The sequence below is a fragment of the Amblyraja radiata genome, chromosome 3, assembly GCF_010909765.2.
Source record: "Amblyraja radiata isolate CabotCenter1 chromosome 3, sAmbRad1.1.pri, whole genome shotgun sequence".
NCBI lineage: Eukaryota > Metazoa > Chordata > Chondrichthyes > Rajiformes > Rajidae > Amblyraja > Amblyraja radiata.
In genome coordinates this window covers 94,484,581-94,508,600 of record NC_045958.1, presented here as the reverse complement: position 1 = coordinate 94,508,600, position 24,020 = coordinate 94,484,581, and the positions used below count along the sequence as shown (strand labels likewise).

The following is a 24,020-nucleotide window of genomic DNA, read 5'->3' as shown; positions in this document are numbered from 1 at the left end:
CATACTGTCGTTGTGTCCTTGGGCAAGACACTTCACCCACCTTTGCCTGTGTGTGAATGTGTGTGAGTGATTGGTGGTGGTCGGAGGGGCCGTAGGCGCAGATTGGCAGCCACGCTTCCGTCAGTCTGCCCCAGGGCAGCTGTGGCTACAGAAGTAGCTTACCACCACCGAGTGTGACTGAGGAGTGAATGAATAATGCGATGTAAAGCGCCTTGAGTATTAGAAAGGCGCTATATAAATCCCATCCATTATTATTATTATTATAAAGTGCAGCCAATACCTGAGGAGCAGCCCCTTCAAGCCCACTGCTCACTGGGACCTGCATTGTGGATGTTCCTATAGCCTCCATTAACTAATCCATCTGATAAATAATGCAGCTAGCTATCGTCCTGAGACGAGCAGACAATGGTGTTGACAGATAGTTGGTGTGCACTCATTATGCGATAATATTCTTCTCATCAGCTAAGGAAATGAATACGGAAATGGAAGAAATACTTCAGCATGTGATGGCGAAGAACAATGATGAAAACAGGAAGAAAACACAGCTGATCCGTGAAATTCGTGCAAAGTTAACAGCGCCCTCAATTAAACAAAACTTCCTAGATTTATCCAAAGTGAGTGGAATGTGTCAAAAGCTGGAACATTTTGTGCTACTGTATGAATGATACACGTACACTCAGGGTCAGGGAGAGTTACAGTGCAGAAGGTCCATCACCCCCTCAAACCCTTGGCAGGTTAGTAGGAGAACAATCCAATACTTACCTGAAGAAGAAAAGAAAAATCAAAAATCTGACATTAAAAAGAATGCTGGAAATAGAACATAGCACAGTACAACCCAAAAACAGGCCCTTCAGCCCACTTCTTTCATGCCAAGACCCTCTCTTATTTACCTGCGCATAATCCATATTAGTTATAACCCATAACAGTTACCCTGCACATAACAATGGTGAATATAACTGAATATAATGCTGCATTCTACAATAACTATTGCTTTTTAAAGCACTGTAGTGTAAATGGAATTGAACGGAACAGATCAAGCAGTTTTTGTTGTGAAAGAACAGTAAATTTAAAGTTTGTTGATTTTTCATTGGAACCAGGAAAAGTTAGGTGATGAATTCCAGAGAAGGGGGAGGGGTGGAGGGGGAACAGAAAGTGCTGAAGATAACCTGACCCGTTGAGTTCCTCCAACACCTTTCTGTTCAGTTTATTGTCACATGTACCGAGGTATAGTGAAAAACATTTGTTGCGTGCTAACCAGTTAGCAGAAAGACAATACACGATTACAATTGATCCAGTTACAGTTCCATTTTGTTACTGCTCAGGATTCCAGCATCAGCGGTCTTTTGTGTCTTCTCCAGCAGATTGTGTTGTTGTTGAATTCATCACTGACTGCTGAAGACTGTGTTGTGCCGAGTCAGAAGATGAGGTGCTCTTACGAGTTTATATTGCACCTCATTGGAAAAGTGTAAGAGGCCAATGACAGGGAGGTCAGAAATTACATTGGGGTGAAGATTTTACTGGAAAATGAAGGACTCAAGCTACAGTCTTGATGATCAGAGTAATGTATCCTGGAACATTAAATTCTAAGACATTTGGACGGGTAAATGGATAGGAAAGGTTTGGAGGGATGCGGGCCAAAAGCGGGCAGGTGGGACTAGTGTAGATGGGGCATCTTAGTCGGTGTGGGCAAGTTGGACCAAAGGGCCTGTTTCTCTGCTGTGCAGCTCTATGGCTGTGGGAAAGTAAATCTTTCCATTGTTGTTCAGTTTTATGTGAGTTTTACTGATTCATTGTCATGCAAAGGTCGAGGGAGGGACTTATTCAGATCTTGACATTTATACTTTATCTTGTTTGTATCTGTTTACAAACCATTACAATGAAACTATAAATATATTTACTCACACATTGTACATTAACTATTTTTAATAAACTGAATATAATGCTGCATTCTACAATAACTATTGCTTTTTAAAGCACTGTAGTGTAAATGGAGTGGAACGGAATACTTATTGTCAAATGTGACAAGGCACAGTGAAATTCTTTGCTTGCATACACAAGGTATACAAATAGCATATAAACCAACATATTAACAGCTGCTGTGAGTGATAGACTCCAATGTACAGCCATACGTGTGACAAAAGTTCTATAAAGGTGTTGCTATTGCTTAAATGTAATTAAAGGTGGGTGAAGATCACCCAATTATATTTTCACAAGAAGAAACCATATATTTCACTTCCTCAGGGTACTCGTTCACAGCCACTGAATTTACTGGTTTTGCGGTGGTTGGGCAGACAAAACAATTTGTGCAAAAGCTTTTTGCATCAAATAGGATAAGTGACAAGGGTGTCTGTTTTAGTTAAAGGTGAAATATCGGCCTTGACACTGGGGAGAGGCCTCTTGTTGTAGAAATAGTGTGGTGGGACCTTTTTAATGTTCATCTGAAAAAACAGGCAAGTCCTCAATTCAGAAAGGCATCACTTCCCCAGTAATATGTAGTCCTCCACAAAATCCTTTAGTCCCAGGACATAGGGTTCAAGAGGCGAGAGTGTTTAAATGTCATATGTACTGACAATGGAACAATTACAATTTTACTTACAGCAGCATAACAGGTCTGTAAAAAACAGTACACATTGATAATATATATTTTTAAATCAATAAGTTACTAACTACAACACTAATGCAAAATAAAAGCATTTCAAAGTACAACCAAAGGTTGTCCTTAGAGGTCTGTTGTTGGGGTTAGCGTTGTGTAGTGTTCAAGAACCTTATGGTTGTTCGACAGAAGCTATTCTTGAACCTGGCACTCACGGTTGTGAGACTCGTATGCACTATAAGTATTAGTATTTTGAAATTGCTTCTGTTGATGGCATCTGAATGGAAGGAAATGGAGCCATGTACAAAAGATTAATAGCTTGTATCTTCAAAAAGAGAGAAAAGTCTTGGATCAGACTCAGGGCGGAAGGAGGGCGTTAGCCATGGCAGTGAAACATCCACAGAAAATTTCAGTTGATAAAATGGTTTGGATAGACATCATTTTGAAGCAGGCTTTATGAAGAGATTGTGTGTAACGATCATCATCACTGTCTGGAATGTAGTCATTTAGCAGAGCACATTATTAGACAGTTGTAGATTTGATTCAATTTAAATCCAGTGATATCAGTGGAATAATATACTGGGCAAATATATAGCGACGGATCAATTTGATTTGTCGAGGGAGCAAGGTTGATAATAGCTGTCAGTCTTTATTGAAGGAAGATTCATTTCTTGCCAGTTTAGTTCAACATAAATCAGATTTGCCACAAAAATATTTGCATTTCTTTCTGATATCACCCAATGCTGTACAGGGTGGCACAGTTACGCAGCTGGTAAAGCTGCTGACTCACAGCGCCTGAGACCCAGGTTCGATCCTGACCTCGGGTGCTGTCTGTGTGGAGTTTACATGTTCTCCGTGTGGCCGTGTGGGTTTCCTCCGGGTGCTCCAGTTTCCTTCCATATCCCAAGGACATGTGGGTTTGTAGGTTAATTGATCCTCTGTAAATTACACCTAGTATATAGGGAGTGGTCGAGAAAGTGGGATAACATAGAACTAACAGTTGATCGATGGTCAGTGTGGACTCGGTGGGCCGAAGGGCCAGTTTCCATGCTGTATCTTTCAATTTGATTCAATTATTGCCTCCAGTAACTGCCTTAGCTGAATTCACTGCATAGGACTTGCATATAACAGGTGAATGAATGAAAATCTCACGTGGTAATCATGTTATTGAACCGCAGCCCGCTGGTTACGACCTCTTGGATGAGATGTCATTGATGGAGCTGCGGGAACGCCTCGGATTAATGAAGGAGGAGCGGATTAAGGAAGAGGAAGACAGACGGGACCGAATACTCCATGAAAAGCAAACAAGGGAGCGTGTCCTTTTGGATAAACTGGAACAGATCTCCTTGCACAGAGAAGCCATGAGCAAAAAAGCAGTGCTCAAGAGGAGGTAGGTGTCGTCGAAACGAAGGCCTTCTTTATCACTCGCACAAATCACGTAGAACAGTGCAGCACAATGCCTGTGCCAAACTAAACTAATCTCCTCTGCCTGCATGTAATCCATATCCCTCCATTCATTGCATGTGCTTATCCAAATGCCTCAAATTATAAAATCACTTGTCCACAAAAAACTCTGTACAGACAGCACCCGTAGTCTGGATTGAACCCGGATCTCTGGTGCTGTAAGGCAGCAAATCTACCACTGTGCTGCCCTTTTGTGCCACTGTGCTACCGCTAGTTATGTTTGTTGTGCTTTCATCCCTTTACCGTTGTATAAGCTACAATTGATCCCCCACTGTGAAAAATGTTCACTACCTCAATGTATATATTTCTTCAAACCCAGGGAGAAGGAACTGAAAAAAAGAAAGTTGTCCAAATTTCTGACAAACAACCAGCAATTAACTGAGTTAAAAGCTAAACTAGAAGAAAAGAAAAAAGAAAACGATGAGCTGCTGCAAATGCAAAAGAAGATAACTCAAGAGAATCTGCAAAGGGCTGAAGCCTCCAGGGCAGCAGAGAGGGTATGTCCTTCCCAGTGAATTGTTGTGGGGAACCTGAAGCAAAGGTTTCATTCAGAATATTACACACCTCTTTAAAAAGTTAAAGCACACTGTAGGGTGAAGACAGACATAAAGTTAAGGGCCAGAACTGAACACAATCTTTTTAGACTTTACTTTAGAGATACAACGCTGAAACAGGCCCTTCGGACAACCAAGTCCGCGCCGACAAGCATTACCCCATACACTGGCACCATCCTACACACTAGGGACAATTTACAATTTACAGAAGCCAATTAACTTACAAACCTGCACGTCTTCGGAGTGTGGGAGGAAACCGGAGCACCCGGAGAAAACCCACGAGGTCACAGGGAGAATATACAAACTCTGTACAGACAGCACCCTCATTCAGGATTAAAACCGGGATCTCTGACACTGTAAGGCTGCAATTCGACCAGCGATGTCACTGTGCCTCCCTTCAAAGGAGGAAAGAAAATCAGCAGTTTACAAAGGTTCATAACTTTCTTCTGTCTGAAGAAGGGTCCCAGCTCGAAGCGTCGTCTGTCCATTCTCTACACAGATGCTGTCTGGCCAACTGAGTAAATCCAACTCTTTGTGTTTTGTCAAGATTCCAGCATCTGCAGTTTCTTGTGTCTCCCTTATTTTCTTGCTCTATCCTTTTACGAGGATGTTGCCACGACTCAGGGCCTGAGCTGTACGATACCATAAACGTAGGGAGAGGTTGAGCAGGCTAGGACTTTATTTCTTGGAGTGCAGGAGGATGAAAATCTTATAGAGGTGTACACAATCATAAGAGGAATAGATCAGAAATGCACAGGCTCTTTGGCCCAGAGTAGGGGAATCGAGAACCAGAGGACATAGGTTTAATGTGAGAAGGCAAAGATTTAATATAACCTGAGAGGTCACTTTTTTACACACAGGGTGATGGGTGTTTGGAATGAGCTGCTGGAGGAGGTAGTTGCGGCAGATACTATTGCAAAGTTTAAGAAACATTTAGACAGGTACGTGGATAGTATAGGTTTAGAGGGATTTGGGCCAAACGCAGGCAGATGGGTCAAGTGTAGATGGGACATGTTGGTCGGTGTGGGCAAGTTGGGCCAATTTTCCACACTGTTTGACTCTATCCCTTGAGCGATCCCATGTGATTTTACCATTCTCAGTCTTTTGCCACATTCAATAATGTGCAAGTTTTGGAGAGTTGCTTATTCACTGTCAGGTCATTCATGATCTTCCTTCAACCTACCTCCGCATCTTTCCCCAGCGCCAAGGGACACCCCATCCACTTGCTCTTCTGACTTCAGTGTACCACCTCTGCCCAATGAAAGGCATACTCTTACCATTATATCTCCTGGGATTTTTTTTCCAAGTTAGTTTTCTTGCTACATGTTACCAGCATTTGAGGGCCTGAGCTACAGGTTGAGCAGGCTTGGACTTTTATTCCTTGGAGCAAAAGAAGCTGAGGGGTGATCTGATGGTGGTGTATAGAATCATGAGGGGAATAGATAGGGTGAATGCACAGTGTCTTTTACCCAGGGTTGGGGAATCAAGAACCAAAGGGCTTAAGGGCCTGTCCCACTTGGGCGTCATTTGCACGTCATTTACGCGACATCATTTACGCGTCACGACGCATGCGTGCATTACGCGTGCATGGCGCGTGGTGGCGTAGGCAGTGACGCGCGGTAGCGCGAGGCGCCCCAGGATTTTGGGATTCTCAAAATCATCGCGCGCCACATGCGTGACGCGCAAATAACGCCAAAGTAGGACAGGCCCTATAGGTTAAGGTGAGAGGGGAAATATTTCATTGCAACCTGAGGGGCAACGTTTTCACACAGTGAGTGTATAGAACAAGCTGCCAGAGGAGATTGTTGAGGCAGGTACTATAACAACCTTTAGAAGTCATTTGGATAGGTACATGGATAGAAAAGGTTGAGAGAGATACGGGCCAAACACGGGCAGGTGGGACAAGCGTATATGGGACACCTTGGTCAGCATGGACCCATGGGCTGAAGGGTCTGTTTCCGTGCCATATGACTCTGACCACTTCAGTTCCTTCAAAAGTCTCATGAGAGGCCAGTTATAGTCTCTGTAGCACAATCTGCTAGTCACTGTTATGTTAACATATGGTGAGTGTTTGATGGCACTGGGCCTGTACTCGCTGTAGTTTAGAAGAATAAGGGGGGACCTTGTTGAAACGTACAGAATAGTTAAAGGACTGGATAGAGTGGATGTGGAGAGGATGTTACCACTAGTTGGAGAGTCTACGACGAGAGGTCATAGCCTCAGAATTAAAGGACGTTTAATTTAGGAAGGAGATGAGGAGGAATTTCTTTAGTCAGATGGTGGTGAATCTGTGGAATTCTTTGCCACAGAAGGCTGTGGAGGCCAAGTCAATGGATATATTTAAGACAGAGATAGATAGATTCTTGATTAGTATTGGTATCAGAGGTTATGGGGAGAAGGCAGGAGAATGTGGTTAGGAGGGAGAGATAGATCAGCCATGATTGAATGGCGGAGTAGACTTGATGGGCTGCATAGCCTAATCCCTCTCCTATCACTTATGGTCTTATGATCACTGTATTAATGACTTGGCATTCACCTGTCAATTTCTCATATTCTTTAATATGTTACAATTTTGATTACTAATGATCTTTAAGGCAACTATGACATCAAACCTTCACACCAGTAGCCGGGTCTGCTCTGTGTTTGTGATAGTCTGGCAGTGCTTTTGTTCTTTCTCACATAAACTTGTGCGACCGGAGATATTTAAATATCATTTATTCCTGTCCACAGCACCATCTAGTGCCTGTATTTTACACTTTACATCCTCTGTGCAACGTGTTTGGTGTAAAAGTGCCTGGTCTCGTGGAGGGTCATAGGGATAGGCAACGTGGAACCATGCCCAACCATGAGTACACTTACAATATCTCATGTTATACTCTCCGCATTCCACTCAACTGCCTCCCCATTTCCAACGCTATCCTCCACATTAGGGGCTACATCCAATGGCCGTTTGTTACCCAGAGAAGGCACTGCTTTCTATATCAATGCTGCTTCTACTTGTTGCAAGGAACACTAAGCCTTCATCAGTTCTTCATCAATTTACTTTGACTTTAATATGGAGGTACAGAGCGGAAACAGGCCCCATCGGCCCACCGAGTCCGCACCAACAAGCGATCTCCCCGTACATTAACATTATCCTGCACACTGGAGACAATTTACAAATTTACAAAAGCCAATTGACCTACAAACCTTTCCGTCTTTAGAATGTGGAAGGGAACCTGAGCAGCCAGAGAAAACCAACATGGTCACAGGTCTCTGACTCTGTAAGGCAGCAGGTCTACCGTGGCACCACTGTGCCACCCTAACAGCTGTGCCCTGTGCCCAACCATACACCCCTGTGCCACTCTGATTGTCAATGCTCCATCTCTCTGACTTCCCTGTCTCAAAATCACTGTCACTAATTCAGGACTAATACTAACACAAACTCCAACAACCTGGGGTGAAACAGTAGAGCTGCTCTAAACTGTAGAGCTGCTGCCTCACAGTGCCAAAGACCAGGGTTTGATCCTCACTACAGGTACTGAATGTAAAGAGTTTGCACGTTCTCCTTGTGACCGCACAGGCTTTCTCCAGGTGCTCTGGTTTCTGCCCACACTGTAGTTTAATTGTCCCCTGTAAATGGCCCTAAGTGTGGAGGGAGCGGATGAGAAAGTGAGACAACATAGAACTGAAATGAATGGACGGATGATGGTTGGCATGGACTTGGTGGGCTGAAGGGCCAGTTAACATGCTACATCTGTAAACCAAGCTAAACTATTTTGATTCCAGTCCCGCCTACCCTGCATCTTGCAGGAAACATTCCATTCTCTCAATTTCTGCAGCCCTGCAGCATCCATTATGATGACTATATTCTCCACACCACTGTGTCCAACCTGCCTCCTTTTTTTCCAGAACGTTGCTTTTAAACGAGAATTCGATAAGCATCGGAGAAAAACTAATTTACTGGTCAATGAGGAAAGGGATCAAATAGAATGCTATTCAGGGAATGGGTGTAGATTTAACAGGATGATTTGCCTTCTTCTGTCCCACAAGATATTTTTGATTCTTCTTCACCCAAAGTAGAAGCGTCAAGCTGTCAGTATATATTTGAACAAGGATTTCATTCCTTAACTTCTGAAGACAATAGACAATAGACAATAGGTGCAGCAGTAGGCCATTCGGTCCTTCGAGCCAGCACTGCCATGCAATGTGATCATGGCTGATCATCCACAATCAGTACCCCGTTCCTGCCATCTCCCCATATCTCCTGACTCCGCTATCTTTAAGAGCCCCATCAAGCTCTCTCTTGCAAGTATCCAGAGAACCAGCCTCCACCGCCCTCTGAGGCAGAGAATTCCACAGACTCACAACTCTCTGTGTGAAAAAGTGTTTCCTCATCTCCGTTCTAAATGGCTTACCCCTTATTCTTAAACTGTGGCCCCTGGTTCTGGATTCCCCCAACATTGGGAACATGTTTCCTGCCTCTAGCGTGTCCCGACCCTTAATAATCTTATAGGTGTCAATAAGATCCCCTCTCATCCATCTAAATTCCATAGTATACAAGCCCAGCCGCTCCATTCTCTCAGCATATGACAGTCCCGCCATCCCGGGAATTGACCTTGTGAACCTACGCTGCACTCCCTCAATAGCAAGAATGTCCTTCCTCAAATTTGAGATTCCTATATCGGTGAGACCAAGCGTAGGCTTGGTGATCGCTTCGCTGAACCTCCACTCGGTTCGCAATAACCAATCTGATCTCCCGGTGGCTCAGCAATTCAACTCCCCCTCCCATTCCGAATCTGACCTTTCTGTCCTGGGCCTCCTCCATGGCCAGAGTGAGGACCACCATAAATTGGAGGAGCAGCACCTCATATTTCGCTTGGGCAGTTTGTACCCCAGCGGTATGAACATTGACTTCTCTAACTCTTGGTAGTCCTTACTGTATCCTCCCCTTCTATCTCTCCCTCTAGCCCTCTGGCTCCTCCTCTTCCTTTCTTCTTCCCACCCCACCCCCACCCTCACATCAGTCTGAAGGGTTTCGGCCCGAAACGTTGCCTATTTCCTTCGCTCCATAGATGCTGCCTCACCCGCTGAGTTTCTCCAGCATTTTTGTCTACCTTCAAATGTTCCAGCTTCTGCAGTTCCTTCTTAAACAATAATCTGCCTTCCTGTTTTTGCTACCAAAGTGGATAACCTCACATTTATCCACATTTAACTGCATCTACCATGCATCTGCCCACTCACCCAACCTGTCCAAGCCACCCTGCATTCACATAGCATCCTCTCACAGTTCACACTGCCACCCAGCTTTGTGTCATCTGCAAATTTGCTAATGTTACTAGTAATCCCTTCATCTAAATCATTAATATATATTGTAAATAGCTGTGGTCCCAGCACCAGGCCTTGCGGTACCCCACTAGTCACTGCCTGCCATTCTGAAAGGGACCCGTTAATCCCTACTCTTCGTTTCCTGTCTGCCAACCAATTTTCTATCCATGTCAGCACTCTACCACCAATACCATGTGCCCTAATTTTGCCAACTAATCTCCTATGTGGGACCTTATCAAATGCTTTCTGAAAGTCCAGGTACACCACATCCATTGGCTCTCCCTTGTCCATTTTCCTAGTTACATCCTCAAAAAATTCCAGAAGATTAGTTAAGCATGGTTTCCCCTTTGTAAATCCATGCTGACTCGGACCGATCCCGTTACTGTTATCCAAATGTGCCGCTATTTCATCTTTTATGATTGACTCCAGCATCTTCCCCACCACCGATGTCAGGCTAAATGGTCTATAGTTCCCTGTTTTCTCTCTCCCTCCTTTCTTAAAAAGTGAGATAACATTAGCTACCCTCCAATCCACAGGAACTGAATCAATAGAACATTGGAAAATGATCACCAATGCGTCCACGATTTCTAGAGCCAATTCCTAAAGTACCCTGGGATGTAGGCCATCAGGCCCTGGGGATTTATCAGCCTTCAGTCCCATCAGGTTACCCAACACCATTTCCTGCCTAATATGGATTTCCTTCAGTTCCCCCATCACCCCAGATCTTTTGGCCACTAGTACATCAGACTTGACAGCTTCATGAGTTCAGATGTTATCGGAGCAGAATTAGAGCATTTGGCCCATCAAGTCTAGTCCACCATTCAATCTTGGCTGGTCTAACTATCCCTCTCAACCCTATTCTCCTGCCTTCTCCCCATAACCCCTGACACCTGTACTGATCAGGAATCTGTCAATCTGCGCCTTAAAAATATCCATTGACTTGGCCTCCACAGCCGTCTGTGGCGGAGAATTCCACAGATTCACCACCCTAGGAGAGTCTTGGGTCTGTATATTTTCCAGAATGAGGAGTGAGCTTATTGAAACATCCAAATGGGCCTGGCAGGAGAGATGTTCAGATGTTTTCATTCGTGGGAGGGTTTCCCAATGAGCAGATATAATTAAAAAAGGTGCTGATCATTTAAAGTCAAGGTCATAGAGAGTCATAGAGTCATACAGCGTGGAAACAGGGTCTTCGGCCCAACTTATCCACGGCGGCCAACATATCACATCTACATTAGTCCCACCTGCCTGCGTTTGGCCTATATCCCACTAAACCTGTCATATCCATGTACCGGTCTAAATGTTTCTTAAACATTGTGATAGCACCTGCCTCAACTCCCTCCCCCAGCAGATTGTTCCATATACCCACCACCTTTTGTGTAAAAATGTTACCCCTCAGATTACTATTATAATCTTTCCCCATCTTTCCTATAACATGATGAGCAGAAGGTGCAGGGAAATTTATCCTCGCAGAGCATAGTAAATCTCTGGTGTTCTCTACCCCAGAGAATGGTTGTGATAGATTTTTGGAAGAACAAGGAATTAAGGTCTCTGGAGATCAGGCACAGGAGGGAAGTGGAGGCTGGGCTGGATTTGCCAAGATTGTATCAAAGGTTCAAAGGTTCAAAGGTTGATTTATTGTCACATACACCTAAATGTAGTGAAATTCCTTTTGCCAATGCAGCACATAAAAAAGAATACAAACATAACAATAATAAATAGCTTTAACATAAAAACATCCCCCCACAATGGTTCCCATTATGGGGGAAGGCACAAAGTCCAGTCCCATCCCCAATGTCCACCCATAGTCGGGCCTATTGAGGCCTCCACAGTTGCCTCTACGGAGGCCCGATGTTCCAGGCCGTCCTCGCCGGGTGATGATGTTCCGGCGTCGGGAGAATCCTCTCAGCGGCTTGGGAACCCTGGAACGGCCGCCTCCCTACTCGAGACCGTGGCTTCCGGAGCCGACAAGGCCGCGCCGAATGGAGCTCAACTGGCGATCTCATCGAGAGATCCCAGGCTCCCGATGTAAAGTTCAGCGCCGCCGCCCGCAGCTCCGCGATGTTTTTAACGTCGGTCCCAGCTCACCGGAGTTCCAGCGCGGCGACTCAGGCAAGGCACCGCCCGCCCCGCAATGGCGCTCCAGCGCTGCACCGCCGTCCTCACACCCGCAGCTCCGCCGCCGCCGATGCCGAGGCTCCGGGCGGTCCCCTCGCTCCTCGGACCCGCAGCTCCGCCGCCGCCGATGCTGAGGCTCCAGGCGGTCCCCTCAGGAAATACCGCTCCAGGCCCGCTGGTAGGCCGCGAGGACGGGTCGAAAGTGCAGCCCGGAGAAAAGCTGCATCTCCGACCAGGTAGGGACCCTGAAAATTAGTTTCCCCCTTTCCCCCCCCCCCCTCCCCACACATAAAAAAACTAGAACTCCTTAAAAACAAAACACTAAACTAACTAAAAATAAGAAAAAAGAAATGAAAAACAGACAGCTGCAGGCTAGGCAGCCATACCCCCTACAGGTCGGCGCCAAATGGCAGGGGTGGCCTAAGCAGCCACGTTTTATTTGCAGAGTTGTGAATAAGGTATTGTAGCCCAGCTGAGAGCAGCTCACTCGCCCAGACAGGAGGGAACAAGGCCGCGGTCTGAATGTGTTATCAAACTGGGTCACATATTTACATAATGGACCAAAAAGGCCCTGTCCCACTTTCCCGAGTTACTCACGAACTCTCCCGAGTTTTCCCTTGATTCAAACTCGGTGAATGTCGGGTAATGTCGGTAGCGAGCTCATAGGAGCCCGATGGAGTCCGTAGATGTTTCGTAGCAGCTCGTAATGCCAGCCATAGGAACTCGGGGCATCAGGTAAGTCGGGACGATTTTTCAACATGTTGAAAAATGTCCATGAGTTAAAAAAATATCCCCGAGTACCTACGAATGGCTATTACCGTAATTCTCCGAGTTCGAATCAAGGGGAAAACTCGGGAGAGTTCATGAGTAACTCGGGAAAGTGGGACAGGGCCTTTACAGGTCCTCTCAATGCAAACATGAAACAGATCATCCACCGTGTGATTTCACCCCGGTCACTCCCTTTCATCTCCTCTTTGCCAAGAGGTACAAAGTGTGAAAACGCACACCTCCAGATTCAAGAACAGTTTCTTCCCAGCTGTTGTCAGACAACTAAATTGTCCTCTCATCAGCTAGAGAGCAGTCCTGACCTGCCACATACGCCAATGAAGACCTTTGAACTATCTTTAATCAAACTTTACCTGACTTTATCTTGCACTAATCGGAATTCCCTTTATCCTGTATCTGTACACTGTGGACGGCTTGATTGTAATCTTGTTTAGTCTTTTCGCTGATAGCACGCAACAAAATGCTTTTCACTGTACCTCAGTACACGTGACAATAATAAACTAAACAAATTTAAAGCAAAACGAAAACTGCTGGTTGAACTCAATGGGCCAAGCAACCACTATGGAGGGAAAGGGACAGTCAACATTTTGGGATTGGAATCCTTCTTCAGACTGGGTTGATATGCTGGGCCCACATCTCTGGTTGTCTTCCTTCAAAGACTGATGAGAAAACCTAGCTGTAAAAATCTAGAGATGTTATATCTTGCAGTTATGGGCACTGCTCTAATTTTAAGACACTTGAAGAGGTAGATTCATTCACAATACCCAAGCAGGGGAGTGTTCTTGTTAAGAATATTTAACAACTGTAGCTTTTTTGCCGGGAATTTTTTTTTCTCATCGAAACATTCGTTAAAGATGTTGTTGATTGAAACGTCACATCCTGTATAACTAATGAAACATTTGTGAATAATTCACCTCAGAAAGCAAACGAAGAACGCTGGTGGCGGCACATGGAAGCTAGCCGTGAACACAGGTCCCAGCAAGTTAAAGTTCGTACTAGAACCAGTTAGAAAGCATCCAAGCATCACGGTGTTCGGTGGCGTGGTAAAACTGAAGATATTGACCTAAAAAATGATCTGACAGTACTTTTAAAGAAGCAATGGTACTTTATAAATACGATAATGAATGATAATCGCAATAAAAGTAATGGCTTCTGAAAAATTATATCTTAGTTCTGATGTTCTCTTAAAAAAAACACAAAAGCATCACCAAATGGAAATACATTATTGTTTTCTCTTGGTCTGTGTTTTGTTGAAATAAAGTGATAATAGTGTAGTTGTGATTGAGTTATACGGCACAGAAACACAACCTTCAAGAATCAAGAGTGTTTTATTGTCATATGTCCCAAAACGGAACAATGAAATTCCTACTTGCAGCAGCACGACAGATATGTAAACACCATAACAGCAAAGAAGTTTAGTACAAACAATAGTACAAAGACAAATACAATTAAAATAATGCCCTTTGTCCTTCAGCACAACTCGTCCATACAGACCAACGTGCCTTCCTGTAGCTAACTGATTTAGTTTAGTTTATTGTCACGTGTATCGAGATACAGTGAAAAGCTTTTCGTTGCATGCTAATCAGTCAGTGGAAAGACTATACGTGATTACAATCGAGCCATTCAGAGGGATGACAACCTGAGATGTAGGTGTAGGAAGGAACTGCAGATGCTGATTTACACCGCAGATAGAAACAAAATACTGGAGTAATCAGGTGTAGGGCCAGCATATTAACCCGGTCTGAAGAAAACCGAAGGTAGTTGAGGCCAGTTCATTGGCTATATTTAAGAGGGAGTTAGATGTGGCCCTTGTGGCTAAAGGGATCAGGGGGTATGGAGAGAAGGCAGGGATGGGATACTGAGTTGGATGGTCAGCCATGATCATATCGAATGGCGGTGCAGGCTCGAAGGGCCGAATGGCCTACTCCTGCACCTATTTTCTATGTTTCTAAGACCCATACCCTTCTATACCTTCCCTATCCATGTACCTGTCCCATTGACTTTAAACATTACAATTGCACCCACTGCTACCAGTTCCAACACTGCACACACCTACACCCTCTGTGTGAAAGACAATCCTCTCAGATCCCTTTTACATCTTTCCTCTCTAACCCTTCACCTGTGCCCTCAGGATTTTGATTACCCCACCCTGGGAAAAAGACTGTGACCATCCACCTTATCTATACCCCTCCGACTGCTGCACTGCAAGGCAAACAGTTTCAGCCCTAACCAGTCTCGCCTTGGAACTCAAATCCTCCATTGCCAGCAATATTCTTGTGAAACATTCTTCCACTCCCCCATCCTCTCACCCTCGTTCCCCCCATCCTTGCTTCCGCTCCCCTCACAACCCCTTCCCATTAATGCCCCCTCCACTCACACTCCCCCTCACACACCCCTCCAATGCCCTCTTATGCCATCTCCACTCCCCAAAGATGTTCTTACCAAAGCAAGTTCCATTTGCCCCACGTTTAACCCATATCTCTTTATACTTTTCCTATCTATCTGCCTATCTATGTCTAGGGATATGGGAAAAAGCCGTACTGATTTTGGATGATCAGCCATGATCATATTGAATGGTGGTGCTGGCTTGAAGGGCCGAATGGCCAACTCCTGCATCTATTTTCTATGTTTCTATGTCCCTGTCCATGCATCTGTCATGGTATCAAAGGTTAATGGGAGAAGGTAGGAGGATGGAGTTGAGAAGGAAAAGTAGATCAGCTATGATAGAATGGTGGAGCAGACTCGATGGGCCAAATGGCCTAATTCTGCTCAGAGGTCTTATGGTCTTATGCACCTGTCCATGTACCATGCACTTTCTTTAGTCAAGTTTATTATTGTCACGTGTACAGAGGTACAGTGAAAATTTGTTATTTGCATATTATCCAGTCAGAGAAGACTATGCATGAATACAACCAAGCCGTCCACAGTGCAGGGATAAAGGATTAATGGTACAACATTTAGTGCAAGATATAAATTAAAATTTAAATGCTTGGAACGACTGTAATGGATAATAGGGGGGGTGCACGTTAGGTCATCGGGTCAAAGGGCGAGACGCATGGAGCAGCCCAATCCATGTGGAGGACATGACAGCCTACAGCATACACTGTTAATACACGAAACACGTACTTTCTTACCTGTTAAAAACCGCCAAAATGGTCAATTTTTGCGCTGTAAATAATTGTGGAAATCGGCGTAACCGTGAGAGACATTTCTCCTACTTCAGAATTCCAAAAGTGAGGAGAAATTATGCTAGAGAGAAGCGACAGCTCAAGGGACAACAACAGCTAAAGTGATTGGCGAACATTGGCCATGCCGATATCAAGATTGAAAATATTGGGAATTATCGCGTTTGCTCACTGCATTTCATCAACGGTAAAGGGTCTGTCCCACTAACGTGACTTTTCAGCGACTGTCTTTGACTTTCAAGCTCGAGGGCACTCGCCTGAAAAACCTCAAGCTGGATCAACCGTCAGCGATGAAACCGCGAGCCGGATCGACCGTCTGCACACACACACACACACAACGCAAAGGCGGAGGCCAGGGAAAGCGGGGGAGCGCTGTCTGAAATTCACACCCGTGATGAACAGGAAGGTAAAAGATGTCTGACACAGTTACGGAAAGTCCTTTAGAGAGCACGGAGGGGGGGGGGGGGGGTGTTACGACTCCTGAATGCAGGTACTTCAGAGCCGCGTAACATAATTCAAAAACCAGGTTCAAGTTCAAAAATCTTTTAATTATTCAATGGAACACAAAAACCCAAACCTGATTTAAACAACCCAGTCAGGGATATGGATGGACTAACAAACAATTAAACAGTGCTCCAGCCAGCCACGTAATGGACCGTCGAACCAGAGACTCTAAAACCTGCCTAAAGAGATATAACCCTGAAACAAAATACACGAAAACACTAAGGTCAGCCCTTATCCGTCCCAATTCAATATTTGTTAACAAGTAATGGTGAAAGTACACAAAGATCTATGCCATGTGGCCAGGCCTTCCTCAGCTCACACCAGCAGGCTGCTCACAAGTCAGGGTCTACGAAGAAGAGAGAGAATCCTGGGAAACTCTGGTATTTAAGCTTCAGATGAGTCACCCGTCACCTGACGCAGCTTGGCCAATCGGGTACAGGAGCCTTTAACCCCTTGCTTCCAGACTCACAGCCACGAGGCCTGTACTCGGGAGAGAAACAGAGAAAGGTAAGTACATAGCATTCACCGGGGGGGGAGCGCCTAACAGGGGGGAGAAAAGGGGAGAGAAGGGGGGTGAAGGGGGGGGAGAAGGAGTGGAGACATTTTTAAGAAGCCAGACAACTTTTAATAAAGTTTAGCGGGCATTTAACATTACCGGTCGGTTTACTTACATTTTCTTTCTCAACGAGCTTTACCTTCGACTACCTCCGATTACCTTAGATTGCCTTTGGTTTACAACCTACCTCGACTAAACCTACGAGTAAAAAAATATCGATTTCTTCCATGGCGACCTTTTTTTACTCGTGGGCATTTTTCAGCTTGCTGAAATAAAAGCATGAAGGAGAGTTGCTCTCCTTTAGATACGGTGGGCGGTGCGACTCACGTCGCAGCGGCCTCTGCAGTCCGTCTGTCTTTTTATTATTTTCTGTCTCGTTTTAATGTAGTTTTTATTTTATTTGTTTTGACGGGGTATGTGTGTGGGGGGTGGGGGGGGAAACTTTAAAATCTTTCCCCTGCACAGGAGACCCGACCTTTTCTTTGTCGGGTCTCCGTTGTCGTTGGGGCTGCAACGTGGAGCGGCCTCCAGCAGGAACGACCTGGGGCTCCAGTCGCGGAGCTGCGGACTCACTTACCGTCGCGAAGCTGGCCGAGTCCGGAGCGGGTGGAGCGGTGGTGGCGCGCTGCTGTTACCCGACCCCCGGAGATTCGGAGGCTCCAACCACAGGTCTGGCAGACAGGAACACCGGGAGCCCGCGAGTCCCTGCTGGGAGACCGCTTTTCGGGGCTTCCGCAACGGCGACTTCACCCGCCCGAGTTGCGGGGTTGAAGATTACCTGGAGCAGGGCCTTACATCACCGCCCCGCGCGGCTTGGAATGGCTGCGGGACTTTACTAGCGCCCGCCGGGGGCTCCAACAACAAGACCCGGAGCGTGGCCTTGCATCACCCGGCGTGACTTTAATGGCCGCGGGACAATTACCATCGCCCGCCGGGGGCTTTGACTCTGACATCGGGGGGGAGAGGGGAGTGCAGGGGAGAGATACGTTTTTGCCTTCCATCACAGCGAGGAGGAGATGCGCTGGGATGGATGTCTGTGTAAATTGTGTTGTGTCTTGGGTCTTTTTGTATGTATGGATGCAGAAACAACATTTCATTTGGACCTCAACGAGGTTCAAATGACAAATAAAATTGTATTGTATTGTATTGTACAAAGACCTCCTAGGACCTCGTGTCGACCATGCTGCGAGTATGAGTCGAGGGCAAACTCTTCTAAACTCGCGAATTAGGTCGCCGCAATGGGACAGGCCCATAAGTCATTATTTGTGTTTTTTCTTGATTCCTTTGGTATCTAAAAAGTTTCAGAAGTGATAAATCTGGCTGTAAAATTTTTAAATCGCCCGTGGTTCTCAAGTGGGTTTTTACATGCAAAAAGAAAACACTTCTGAAGCTAAATTTATCATTAAAAAAAATCTCCAGACTTACGAGTGGTGTGTGGAAAAGTAAGTTTTCTATCATTATGCTATTGAGATGTATATTTTGGCAAATAATAAAATGACCTGACAGCTTAAACACCCACACCCTTTCAAAGATATTTGCTGAGGTTGATTATGTCCAACTAACAGCTAACAATTATGCCATTCCTTGGCCTGCATCTGAGTAAAATGCAATTCAAAACCCACGTATGGTTTGCGATTTTTTAAATTATAAATTTAGCTTCAGAAGATTTTTCTTTTTCTGGGACAGAAGAAGGGCCGGCTCTGCTGGCAACCATAGTAAATGCATACCTGACATTCACCGCGTGTACGACAGTTGGCGTCGCATGGCAACAGTACTGGTCACAGGTCCCTATAGCAACCCCCCTATAGCAGATCCACTTGTCCCTGCACCTGTCGATGTACCATGCACATGTTCATGCACCTGTCCCTACACCATGCACCTGTCTCTGTACCTGTCCGTGCATCTGAACTATGCCATACACCTGAACTATGTACCATACACCTGTCCATGTACCATGCACATGTTCATGCAATTGTCCATGTACCACAGCATCCAGGCCACCCAGCTACGACGCTGCATCGGATCTGCTCAATTCATGTAGAATATGATCTAATTTGAGATAAAGCGCAGTGTTTCACTGTAGATAGACACAGAAAGCTGAATAACTCAGTGGGACAGGCAGCATCTCTGGAGAGAAGAAATAGATGATGTTCAGGCCCGTACGAAGCTTTTTAAAAAGGGGGGTGGCATGAGAGGATTACAAAAAATTTACGTGAAATAATGTACACGCAGTGCACATCACAAGCGCGAAGTACAAAGTCCCTCGCAGCCGGGGTCCAGGGCCCGCTTAAGAGCACTGGAAGCTCTGGGGTTTTAGATGCTCTCTGGTGCATTCTGAGCCTTATTTTGGAGCATTTTTGCACCAAATTTTAGACGCAAAAACTGCAAATAAAATACTGTACATTTTTGCAGTAAAGAAAACCTTTATTTAGAAAATGTTTTGTGTGTTGATTTGATTGCCTGTTACTGTTAGACTGTGTTAGTGTGTGCAGTGCACCTTAATGGTCCTCCTGACATAACAACTTCACATTACATCAATTTCAACATGGAGAAGTGATGTGAATACAACATTTAGTTCGACTTAAATTTCAGTCATGAAAATTGAGGTCAAACTAAATGGTGCATTTGCATTACTATGATCACTTTCAGGACTGTCATATGCTGAGAGAATGGAGCAGCTGGGCTTGTACACTCTGGAGTTTAGAAGGATGAGAGGGTATCTCATTGAAACAAATGAGATTGTTAAGGGCTTGGATATGCTAGAGGCAGGAAACATGTTCCCGATGTTGGGGGAGTCCAGAACCAGGGGCCACAGTTCAAGAATAAGGAATAAGCCATTTAGAACGGAGACGAGGAAACACTTTTTCTCACAGAGAGTGGTGAGTCTGTGGAATTCTCTGCCTCAGAGGGCGGTGAAGGCAGGTTCTCTGGATGCTTTCAAGAGAGAGTTAGATAGGGCACTTAAAAATAGCGGAGTCAGGGGATATGGGGAGAAGGCAGAAACGGGGTACTGATTGGGGATGATCAGCCATGATCACATTGAATGGCGGTGCTGGCTCGAAGGGCCAAATGGCCTACTCTTGCACCTATTGCGTATTATCTATTGCTTTCAAACTAACCTATTTTACTGTAATACTATTATAACACATTCTAGTTCCATGATGACTCATAAACAAGATCACAAATCACATTTTGAATTCTCAAACACAGTGTGATTGTGAATAATTAAAGAGCTGCCAAGTTTCACCGAGCATTTCCGTATTTCGATGGCTGAAAATCAGCATTTTGTTGGGGAAATCGGTATTCTCACATAAATGCAATAGAACGTACTACACAGAAACTGGATTTTTGAAAACGGGAACATTTTTACGTATTCTGGTAGAGATGTACCCCCCGGAGTCCGAAAACGGCTTACATGAAGATGTTGTGCTTTATTTCTTGAGTTATTAATAAAAATGTTCACAAATCCGATCAAACTTTGAAATCAAAACGGCTGTTTTTCGCTGATGACGTAACGATGGATCTGCCTGCCTGCCATCTGCTCATGCTGCGACTGACGTCACCACCCACCCCTCCCTCCTCCCCCCGTTGTTCAAAAGTCGCCCTGTCGATTGAAGACTGCGCCGGCCCAAACGGCGCTCCTTTGGTCGACACTCGCTCGCTCGCGCCTCGAGTCGAGTCTATCCCCTCCCCTCTCTCCCCACCCCCTCTCTCTCCCCCCACCCATCGGCTCAGCCCGGGCCTCCCCCGCTCTCTCTCTCCCCCCTCACTCTCCCCCCCTCGACTCGGCCCGGGCCTCCACTCCACTCTCTTCCCCCCTCTCCCCCCCCCTCTCTCTCTCCCCCTCTCCTCTCTCTCCCCTCCCTCTCTCTTCCCGACTCTTTCTCTACCCCCTCTTTCTCTCCCTCACTTTCTCCCTCTCCCCCCTCGGTTCGGCCTAGGTCTTCCCCCCCTCTCTCCCCCCCCCCCCCCCCCCTTCTCTGCCCCCCTCGACTCGGCCCGGGCCTCCACCCCCCTCTCTCTCCCCCCTCCCCTCTTTCTCCCTCTCTCCTCCCCTCGGCTCGTCCCGGGCCTTCCCCCCACTCTCTCACTCCCCCCCTTCCCTCCTCTCTCTCTTCCCCCCCCTCTCTCCCCCCCCCCCTGGTCTCTCTGTCTGCCTCTCTCACTCTGTCTCTGCCCCCTCTCTCTCTGCCCTCTCACTACCCCCCCTCCTTCTCCCTCTCTAGATGCGCCTGCGAGTTAGGGAGCTATGCGTGTGTGGTGTGTGGGGTGTGTGTATATGTGTAGGGGGGGTGGTTAGTGTGTGTGTGATGCCACAGGCCACTCCCTTCCCCCCGCAACCGCGCCCGGGCCTAGTAACTATTAAAAGTCTTATCTTGGATGTGTGTGCGTTTGTTCGTGAGTGTGTTTGTTCGTGTAAAATCACATCTTCTCGAATAAACGACATGCTTAAGGTTAAAATTTTACATATTCCGATAGAGATTTTCCCCCTGAAGTCCAAAATCGCCTTATCTTAAATTTTCATGCTTTATTTCTCGAGTTATTAATGAAAATCTTCAAAAATCTGACAAACTTTGAAGTCTGAGCCGTCTTGCGTGTCGTCACCACCTCCCACCCCTCCCTCCTTCTGGCGGAGGTATTCACGAGAATCTTCAATCTATCTCTATCTCTGGCAGCGGTCCCCAAGTGCCTGAAAAGAGCCACCATAGGGCCGGTGCCGAAAAAGTCCAAAGTCACCAACCTGAGCGACTACCGCCCGGTTGCCCTGACTCCAATCCCAATGAAGTGCTTCGAAAGGCTGGTCCTCTCCCATATCAAATCCAGCATCCCTGCCTCACTGGACTCCCATCAATTTGCATACAGGGCAAATAGATCAACAGAGGATGCCATCTCTCTGGCTCTTCACACTGTCCTGACTCACCTGGACAGACAGGGCACGTACGTGAGGATGCTCTTCGTTGACTATAGCTCTGCATTCAATACGGTCATCCCCACCAAGCTCACCACCAAACTCCACCAGCTAGCCCTCAGCTCGCCGATATGCGATTGGATCCTGAACTTTCTGACGGAGCGACCGCAGGCAGTGAGACTGGGCCCGCACCTGTCCTCCACTATCACCCTGAGCACCGGCACACCACAGGGCTGTGTACTAAGCCCCATGCTCTACTCCCTCTTCACTCACGACTGTGTTCCTGCATTCGACACCAACGTGAAGTTTGCAGACGACACAACAGTGATTGGGCTGATCAACAACGGTGATGAAACAAAATACAGGGCGGAGGTGCAGAACCTGGCGGACTGGTGCACACGTAACAACTTGTCACTAAACACCTCCAAGACCAAGGAGCTGATTATTGACTTCAGGAGGTCCCATAATGGAGAATACGCCCCAATCTCCATTTCCGGGGAAAGTGTGGAGAGAGTGTCCAGCTTTAAGTTTCTGGGCACTCACATTTCTGAGGACCTCACATGGTCCACCAACACCGCTGCGCTGGTCAAGAAGGCACAGCAACGACTGTTCTTCCTGAGGACATTAAAAAAGACTGGTCTGCCCCAACAGCTGCTGACAACGTTCTACCGCTGCACCACAGAGAGCATATTAACATATGGCATCTCTGTGTGGTATCTTAGCTGCACGGAGGCGGAGGAGAGTTCTTCAGCGCGTCGTCCACAGAGCGCAGAGGATCATTGGGACAGAGCTACCAGCCTTGGAGGGCATCTACCACACACGGTGCCTCAGGAAGGCCGTCAGCATCCATAAAGACTCCTCACACCCTTGTAACGGACTGTTTGAACTACTTCCCTCCGGCAGACATTACAAGGCCTTTTACGCCCGTACCTCCAGACTCAGAAACAGCTTTATTCCAAGAGTTATAGCGGCTCTGAACTGGCCCTGCTGAGTGCCCCCCACCCCCCCCCCCCTGGACTGTCTCCCTCGGATGGTCACGCCACACAGCTTATTTATTTATTTTACTTTTCTTTTTCATCGGTTGGAGCTGCATACTAAATCTCGTTGCACTGACGTGCAATGACAATAAAATATAATTATTATTATTCTTTGGGTGACGTCCGCTCCCCGCTGGTCCTCTCCCCCCCCCCTCCTCTCTCCTCCCCCTCCCTCCCCCTCCCTGGCCTCTCCCCTCTCCCCCCCCCCCCCCCCCCCCCGCCCCGTCGCCACCCCAAGGTGCATAAGTAACCACGCCAGCAGCGCCCCGAGAAGCAGCAGCAGGTTGCCCCAAGGAGCCGCTCAAGCGGCGGATAGGTGAAGGTGGATTGCGGCGCTTGCACTCCAACCTCAGCTGCCGCATCTCCAGAGCCTGCTCGGGCTTGGACAGTTTCTTCGAGCACTGCGGACTCGAGCCCGAGGTGATCGAGAACCTGACCAGGGAGAAGTTTGCCACCGACGCCACCTTCGAAAGCCTTGCCCTCAAGTTTTGCACCGCGAGCTGCCCAGACTCGGAGAGCGAGCAGCGATAGCCGCACCGAGCCACCCTGGGGGAAGACAAGCCTCTGCCCTCTCGATCATCAAGCACAACGCCAGGGTCATCCAGTGGCTGTACGGCTGCAAGAGGGCCAAGGAGTAGTGTAGAATAAAAAAATATTGCGCCCCCATTTTTTAATATATTTAATAATTTTTTTTCACTCTGGATTTTTTATTTACTCTGGGAAAAAAAGGGGTTAGGGGGGTGCGATCGCACCCATCACACCCCCACGGCCATGGACTCTTGTTTCACTGTACCAGGACACACACTACAAAAATAAACCCACACTCCCTTCAGCATCACGGACGTTGCTGCTCCTCCCCCGCCTTGGTCCTCGCCTGACGTCATCGCTGCCCCGCGCTGCCTGCTGGGAGTTGTAGTGCGGACTGCTTCGGCCCCCGGGTGACCTTCCGCTGCCCCGCCCACCGCCGGGTGACGGGCACAGCTATCGCCCAATCAACTGCCGCCCTT

At 46.7% G+C, this 24,020-nt stretch overlaps 1 protein-coding gene across 1 annotated transcript in view; it reads left to right on the top strand.

Annotated features, from left to right (window-relative positions):
• cfap99 (cilia and flagella associated protein 99) overlaps positions 1-13,985 on the top strand; it is a 91,015-nt gene extending 77,030 nt beyond the window's left edge. Inside the window, exons 13-16 of the mRNA XM_033018382.1 lie at positions 463-614; positions 3,772-3,983; positions 4,377-4,554; positions 13,742-13,985. Coding sequence (XP_032874273.1) covers positions 463-614; positions 3,772-3,983; positions 4,377-4,554; positions 13,742-13,831 — 632 coding nt within the window. The 3' untranslated portion in view covers positions 13,832-13,985. The remainder of the gene's footprint in view (positions 1-462; positions 615-3,771; positions 3,984-4,376; positions 4,555-13,741) is intronic.
• The last annotated feature ends 10,035 nt before the right edge of the window (positions 13,986-24,020 follow it).